Source organism: Nymphaea colorata, chromosome 10 (assembly GCF_008831285.2).
Source record: "Nymphaea colorata isolate Beijing-Zhang1983 chromosome 10, ASM883128v2, whole genome shotgun sequence".
In the NCBI taxonomy this organism is placed as follows: Eukaryota; Viridiplantae; Streptophyta; class Magnoliopsida; order Nymphaeales; family Nymphaeaceae; genus Nymphaea; species Nymphaea colorata.
In genome coordinates, this window is record NC_045147.1 from 17,725,717 (window position 1) to 17,734,162 (window position 8,446).

Genomic DNA, 8,446 nt, shown 5'->3' on the forward strand with positions numbered 1-8,446 from the left:
AGTGGTTCAATAGATTGTTCTTTCTGGCTGGCTTTCTCTTCATCTTGATTTGCACTCTTTGTCAATGAATATGATTTGGATCAGATAAGTGACCGAATTGCTTGAACATAATTGGATGTAAAAAATTTAAAATAGGTTTCAAATTTAACAAGTCACATTTGATGGAATTCATATTTAAATAAACACCTTATCAGATTCAAATTAAGGTCAAATCTAGTTTTAAATAAATATCCTATAGGCGATGCCTATAGAGCCAGTTTTTGGCATACTGCAATGTGCTTGAGATTCGGTTTAAGTAGGATTCAGATTGAGATGAGAAATTAAAAATTGGATCCATATCTTAAATTCTAATTTAGATATGGCATAGAAATTTTCTTCATTATGTATTCGAATCCAAATGCTACTTAAAAATTCGAAAAAAATAAATGTGGTTAAAAATACATCTAATTCAAATGCTTCCATTGAGGGGCAATGGTTCTTCCTAAACCCTTCTTTGGAAGGTCCGCCCAACAATAGCTTACTATGTAAACAAGCAAACCAATTAAAACAGGAGGTCAACATCGACAGTCTTATTTTTAGGCCCTTTTTTTTTTGCTTTTTCCTTTTTTGCAGAATTCATCAATCTTCATCCAGATGAGCAGATAATTGTTGAGAAGTGGAAAAAAGAAAAAAAAAAAAGTAGGTGAAAATGTGACAAGAAAAGTGTTGAAAGAAAAACCACTCCCAAAAATAGTATTGTTTTGAATCGATAAATGTTAATAAATATCCAAATATTTGTCTACAAAAAAAAGTTGAATTAAAACTTCGTGTTTCTTTCATGAGTTATTATTTTTGTTATACCTGGAATTTATTTTTCGAAATATTTATTAAACGACTTTTATTGGTATTATCTTGTAACTAAGTTATTGATAATATTGAAAAATTTAGGCGTTTCTCTATCAGGGGTAATGAAACGTACTAAAGCACCAATAGGTTCCTAACACAACACGAACTCAACAATGTCCTTCCAATCTCTTTCTCTCCTCCCATAAAATCTTCCCATTTTCTTTGTCCGGGCATTTGCTTCCTACCTTTCCTTCCATCTCTCTCCCTTCTCTGTCTCTAGGGTTTCTGGTAGTGAGAAATTAGGGCATTACCATCGTCGGGGGTACGAGTCTTCTAAGGTCTGCTTCCTTAGTTTACGCTGCTTTTGGTTCCCACAGGTAAATCCTCTCTCTCTCTCTCTCGCTTTATCCCTCTCTCTTGATTACTACTGTCAAGCCGATGGAATTTGCTGCAGTCTTCTGACGATGGTGGCGGAACACCTATGATCGGTGAAAGTGCAGGGAAATTATTGACCGCGTGAGGGGTTCGTTTGATGCGGGCGGGGGCGTCTACGACCAGCAGGGCGTTACCGATCGTTTGTTGGAGAAGAGCTGATGCCTAGAACGATCTCCAGATCGCCGTCTTATAGACGGAGGCACTCCCCGTCGCCCGTTAGGCACGGCAGCCGGAGAAGCCGGAGAGACCGAAGTCGTTCACCGTATTCTTATTCCCATAGCAGGTGGTAGATCTTTGCAGTGCAACCTTCTTCTTTTGTATTTATGAATTTTGGTTTGTTTTTGTTCTCTAATGTTTTTTAAGTTATGCAAGTTGATATGCACAACTATCGAGCAGTAGTTAAAAAGCAAATGTAGAGGAAGCCGTAGCTTTTTCTTTTATTGTCTCCTCTTTGTTGGGATGATTTCTGCGAGTGGTAGCCGGTCAAAGTTACTTGAAGATGAAATTCTGATTTTGAGGTTGACTGGCCACTATGAGAAGGGACTTTGCGTTGTCTTAAGGTTTATTGTTCGCATCTTCCTCGGTCAAATGGGTGCACCGTTTTGATATAAACCTAACATCTAGTTGGTCCTTTACTGCTTTCCGTTCCTTTTTTGAAGGGGGAATTTATACTTTAGAACCATCTGTTTATTCGATAAATAGAACCGGGATATGCATTTGCCCATATCCAGTTTGTTCTTATCTGGTTGATTGGACAGACATTCTGTTAGCGTGTGAAAGTTTTGCTACTGCATTCTCATTAAGGCAGTCGGCTTCGCGTTTTGCTTTTTTTCTTTTATCTCCTGCGCAAAAAAACTCTGACCTGTTACTCCTGTGCAATTTTCACTCTTTGCAGACTATAATAGTGTTCTTCGGCTTTGTCGTTTTTTATGATGGGATGAGAAGTTGATATTTGTATGGATTTTGTGGTTTCTGCGGATGGGTTGACAAGTTGATAACTAGAATGTGTTAGTACCAATAGTTGCCAAAGTGAGGAGCTTCCATGGAATGGCTCTCTATCGACCGCATAGGGAAAAAACGAGTGAAATAAATAAGTAAAATAGGTGTCCTTGATGGATTCTTATTTTGTTGGTTCTGAATAGCTTCATTTCAGAGTTAGAATCTGTGACCTGAGTCCCCTACATGTGCGTATGTCTTCTCATGATTGAAGAGTAACTCCGCAAATTTACTGTTACTCTTATGAGTGGAAACAAGTCTGTTTACTCTCTCTCTCTCTCTCTCTCTCTCTCTCTCTCTCTCTCTCTCTCGTGTGTACATGCACGGTTTTTTTAAATGAAACTGGAAATAAAGCATATGTAGGTTCAGTAGGAGAAGAATTTATGTTCCTTCTCATAATGTCAGCTTTCAAAATGCCAAGTGATTGTTTCTGTTTTTTCATCCCACCTCATCTTTTTCTTTTTCCTGCTATAGCATGTGCAGGAATGCCTCACAACATTAAGTTTCTTCTGATGATTCTTTTATTTCCAGATTCTAATGCTGAATTTCTGTGTAGTCATGTTTTCCCCTCAGCAAATAACATCCAGTACTAGTGCAGTATTGTTAGCGGGATAATATAATGAAGAAAAGAAGACTATGTTGAGTTAGATCCTCGATGCTGGCAAGTATCATCAACTGGGTTTCTCTGTAATATGTCACCCCAGTCTCGGTGTTTTATCAAAAGGAGATAATTTTTGTGTGGCCTCGGTGAATTGCTGTTGTATAAACTTTACATCCCAGAGTAGCATTTTGTCATCATGCATCCATGATGACCTCTCAAGAAGAAAAAAAGTTACTCGTATTGCATGCATGAATCTAGTTGTCTGCAATTTTAGCCTATAAAAACATTCAAGAGAATCATTATAATTTATTTTTCTGGTTGTAATAAAAATGTTAAAATTTAACAACAAAACCAGCAACTGTAGGGGCAAGGGCTATTGACAGGAATAGTAAAAAGAGTAATAGATAATGATGATGATGACAACAACAACAACAAACAAGAACAAGAGTCTGCTTTCCATGTCCATGGAGGGCAAGCAGTTGCTTGCAGATCAATTTCATGGATTCTGATTGATACCTGCTGAGGATTTGCGAAATCTGATGTGATAAAAGATGGAGCACACCATGGTTTGCATAGCATGGTATAGAGGTAACTGTGTGTGATTTGTTATGAACCAATAGTAGTAGGAGAAGATGTCATGGATGATTTGCTTTAAATTTCTTCACTTTTTTGCATGAGTAAAGTTATGTGCTAAATTAATCTGATTTCCATACACAGGCATAAAAGCCGTTCTCCTTCTCCGAGACGGCGTATAAGTCGGTCGCCGTCTCTTAGACGACGTAAAAGTCGTTCACCGACACCAAGGCGGCATAAGAGATATAAGAGTAGGAGTTCCACAAGGTCTCCTATTCGAAATTCTCGAAGCCCAAGCCTTGGTTCAATTGAGCGGAAGAATGCAAACGAAAAACTGCGGAAAGAAGAAGAAGAAAAGAAAAGGTATACTCCTATCAAATCCCCATTTGATTGCCAACAAATGATTTTTGGGATTCTTTGGAATTTGCACTGTCAGGCTGTTGGTGCTAATTGCGGTTTCTGTTGTTAATAGGTATACCTTCTATCATCTTCTGTAGTTTTTGTTTAACTTGGAATGATATCTGCAGCTCTCTTTGACTTTTACTGCAATGGATTAAGATTTAAGAGGTTTCTGCAACTGTTTAAACTTTATTCTAATGTTTATCTAGAATTGTTTTTCATTAGTTTTAATAAAAGAGTTTCTGTATGCTTTACGTTTGATTTACGTATGTCCACTGAAGCCGATGCTCTGATGAAGCTAATTTGAACTCCTAATGGGTCACAAGCTGAGCTTGATCCTAGTCAGAAGGTCCACTATGCCAATGGAGAGATCCAAACAGTTGATCTCGCTGTGAAAGTGACATAGATGGAGGTAATTAATACACAGAAGGTATAGTCAGTCATGAAAAATGTCAAAAAAGATATGGATATAGGAGTGCTGTTGATTTGATATTATTAATGCGCAGTATATATGAGGTTCAATCAGTCTCATTTTGATATTGATTTGACCAATTCTTTCATTTTTAACATTTTCCACTCATTTCTTTGGATATGATCTTTACATCCATTGATCTGCAACAAAATGAAGCTTTAGACGTGTATGGAAATTTTATTATATTTTTAAATCAGCAGGTGAACTTTTTGGCTTCTGAAGCTCATTTTACATTTCCAAGAAATGTGATTTTTGTTTTTTGTGTCCATTTATATGTTTTCAACATGCAGACTGCATTTTCGTAATTGTTTTTTATTAAAAACAGTTAAAAATATAAGATCTGGTTACACCAGTCCTAAAATGGGACTAGTTTAACACATTTCTTTCCTTCATATATATATATATATATATATATATATAATTTACGAAGTTCAAGCAAAATGGTTTTAGTGTTTGTACATAATTCATTACAATGAAAGACAAAAGAAGTGTTTGTGACCCATAATCCACCAATGCTTACGTTTTTCGTGCCTTTTCTCTTAATTTCCCTCTGTTAATTTCCCTATTATTACAATATTACTTTCATTGTCATACCAGGGCAAATCACACAGTCAAATTCATGCAAACAGGCACTCCTGTAATGATAGCAGAGCACAAGATAATAGTAGAGAAAATAAGTTGTAGAGAGAATAACAGTATGGAAAACAAAAATCCCACTATGTGCAAAATGAATAAGACAAAAAATAAGCTGGTGTGGTGGTGCCTGTTGGCGCAAAGCAGAAATGATGCAAGGATGGGTTAGAGATGGTTGACAAGGGAAGATGGTGGAAAACTCTTTGGATTAACTATTAAGCCATTAAGGAAATGATGAAAACTTGAAACATAAAGTTCTTCATATATATATATATATATATATATAAAGCTGTTGGATATGGATCTGATCAGCACACATGAAACTGCATAACAAGGGCACCTGGGCCCATATTCTCATATCTATGTGACATAGCGTACAACTTGTTCTACTGTTGGAAAGCAGGGAACCTGTTATGGTTCCTTCTCTCCTTTAAATATCTTGGTCTCCTTTTCGTAACTTTGGATGTGGAATTTCCTTTTTATTACCAAAAGCAAGTAAAGATATGTCTGTCATTTTCTTTATGTTGATTGTTTTCAGCTGTCAACTGTTTTTTGCTTCCAAAGAGACCTTAGCTTATGTCTATCTCATGCAAAAGTTGTGCTCATTACGTTGTGCAAGTTCTGTTTTTCATCAAGTTAGGTTCTAAATATGTGTTTCATTTGTTCCAAAAAAAGTTATGCACTTTATTCCCAAATTTTATTTTCTTGTCAACTGTGATCCGTGTTGGTGCATAATCTCTCTTTAATCAGCATGGACACAATATTGTTGGCAGAGGATGTCGTATGGATGTGTTGGCTGCAAATTGGAATACCATGTGTATAAGTAGTTGAAGCAATAAGTAAACAGATACAGAAAATGTGTATACTATCATGTATGTGTATGTGCATGCATGTGTAGGCAATTTATACTTAATAGTTTTAATCTATATTTAAGTTTGTATTTCAGAATGGACAATATTAAGCAATCCAGCATGAATATCATATTCAAAAAGCTGCTTCTTCAATGATGGCTCAAATCATCATTGTCCACTGGGATTCAGTAAGAGATCAGTTTGAGAGTTTGCAATTTGCAAACCACATAAACAGTGACAAACTTAAAAAAAAAACTGGAAAGAAAGGGCTGCATCTTAAACATATCAATGAAGTGAGGACGAGATGCTGGTTGCACTTGACATACGTTTGACCATGTCGGGGGAAGTACTGTGGTGTTCAACTGTGTGTCAACAGATTACAAAACAAGTTTCCATGTGGCATACAGCGTCGTCAGGCATAGTCCACCACACTACTGAATATTGGCAACAGCCACTGGGTCAGGGACCTGTATGATGACTCCTGGTGGGTTTTGAGGTGGTTATATCGCTTGCTTGTGTTATAGCTTGACTTGACCTTTTAGACCCTTAATTTTTCATGACTAGTTTCTTGACTTAAGGCTGTTGCCCCCTGAACTTTGGGAATTAATTTGGTGCCACAGACTCTCTAGAAATACTCTCTTCAACAGAATCAGTTCTACAGTTGTACGGACTATGGGGTCTGGATTTGATCTCTATTACCTATTTACCCAGGCAAATCTCATACCTTGTAAGTGGCTTCCGTTGAAATTATTGTAGTTCCGAGTGCGAGGATTATTTTGACAAAAAAAATTGAACGTTGGACTGGGTAGGATGAAGTTTTGGTTATTGTCAGTTAAACTAGGTGCAGCCTTAACACCCTTTGAGATTCATGAAGATGCAGTTGTCTACATGAATGGAGAATTCTGCATGGTAGATGCTCTGGCACTGGCACTGAGATCATTGGATCATTATGGAACTTCATTTTATTCAAGAGTAGAGTTTTCTGACCTGTGATGTAGGAAATGGAATATCATATTTCATTTCTTTAAAAGTTGTTAAAATTTTTTTTATCTCACCATTTCATGTGAGGACTGAAGTATTTCCAGTGTTTAGTTTCACATACCTGCCACAGGTTGCTTGACATTCTTTGCCGCAGGCTTTTCTGAAGGAAGCTACTGCTATTAATCGCCTTGTTATATTTGATGATGCAATTGGTGCCTCGTTTATCTACTGTTCACCAATTTGAAAATTCATTTGTTTGGATCAAGAATCTGTTAGAGAGGTATGCCTTAAAAACATTAGCTTGTACTGAGAGTCATGATACTGGAGAGGTTGGTTAATTTTCATGATAGACAGAACTTGTTGAATAAAAGATCATTTGTCTCTTTAAAGAAGCTATTCACATGTGTAATGTAGCTTCTGCTGTTAAAGCAACACACTTGCTTAAATTTCACCTTCTTTCTGTCAGGCGTCAACGAGAAGCAGAGTTAAGATTATTGGAAGAAGAAACTGCTCGGAGAGTGGAAGAAGCTATTCGGAAAAAAGTTGAGGAGAGCTTGAACTCTGAAGAGATTAAGCTAGAAATTCAAAGGAGAATAGAAGAAGGCCGAAAGAAATTGCTCGAAGATGTTGCAATACAACTTGAAAAGGAAAAAGAAGCTACTCTAATTGAAGCAAGGCACAAGGAGGTACTGTGTTTTGATAAACAAGCATCTTATTCCTTGATATTTTTATCTCGGGAAGTTTGCCATAAAGCCATTTCTGCAACAACTTAAGCGTTTTACCGCCATGAGTGTTTTTAATATACCAATTTGGGGAGCGTTGTGAACAGAAATAAACTCCTAGTTCCTTCCGCCATAATACTATGGTAACATATATTATTGGAATGTTTAGTAGTTGCAAGAAGTATACGGCATTTATGACCATCGCACAAATACCTGTATTCTTATTAGAGCAAGTAGAAGTAAGTATTGCAGAGCTGATCGTTGATCTTGTGGCAGGAACAAGCTCGAAAGGAGAGGGAAGAACTTGACAGGATGCTGGAAGAGAATCGTAAAAGAGTTGAGGAATCACAGAAGAAAGAAGCTCTGGAGCAACAGCAAAAAGAGGAGGAACGATTCAGGGAATTGGAGAGGCTTCAACGGCAAAGGGAAGAGGCCTTGAGGCGGAAGAAACTGGAGGAGGAAGAAGAACGAGCGAATCAAATGAAGTTGTTAGGTAAAAATAAATCCCGTCCGAAGCTATCATTTGCCATTGGCTCCAAATGATTGGCTGTTTCTTTGTTCTTCGCCCAAGAGAGCCTATTTTCCGCATTGGCCAGTTTACAGTAACGGACTTCGATCTCATTGGTGTTCATCCATTGGGAAAAGCATCCAATTCAGTTTCAGCTATTCTAGATGTATGGCCGTGGCCAGTACTCAAGTTTGGCAATTGCAATATGTATTAAGTCCCTCTTATTCATGGTAATCTCCTTGCTTGGTTCGTAGCTGCATCATGGAACTCCCAAGACCTATACTCTACAGTACCTGTGATTCAGAGCTACTGTGTTTTGAATCAAGTTCTCGGTCAAGTACATCACATATGGATCAATGCGAGTGATGGACAGATCTCGAGGCAACGAATGTGGCACACCAGGTGGCCTCAACGCCATTCCTGTCATCCCATTCTGGGCGTTGACTGACA

General features: G+C 37.5%; 1 protein-coding gene across 4 annotated transcripts; it reads left to right on the forward strand.

Annotated features, from left to right (window-relative positions):
* Positions 1-988: 988 nt before the first annotated feature.
* On the forward strand, positions 989-8,230 carry LOC116263182 (uncharacterized protein At1g10890). Of its 4 annotated transcripts, none has more exons than XM_031642807.2 (6): positions 989-1,202; positions 1,280-1,543; positions 3,575-3,793; positions 3,867-3,902; positions 7,233-7,452; positions 7,765-8,230. In XM_031642807.2, exons 2-6 carry the CDS (start codon positions 1,419-1,421, stop codon positions 8,029-8,031), a joined length of 867 nt encoding a protein of 288 aa, XP_031498667.1. In that variant the 5' UTR covers positions 989-1,202; positions 1,280-1,418; the 3' UTR covers positions 8,032-8,230. The 4 variants fall into 4 exon arrangements, with proteins under 4 accessions (XP_031498667.1, XP_031498666.1, XP_031498665.1 ...); XM_031642806.2 differs by having other exon boundaries at positions 1,321-1,543; XM_031642805.2 differs by having other exon boundaries at positions 990-1,202; positions 1,326-1,543.
* Positions 8,231-8,446: the final 216 nt, after the last annotated feature.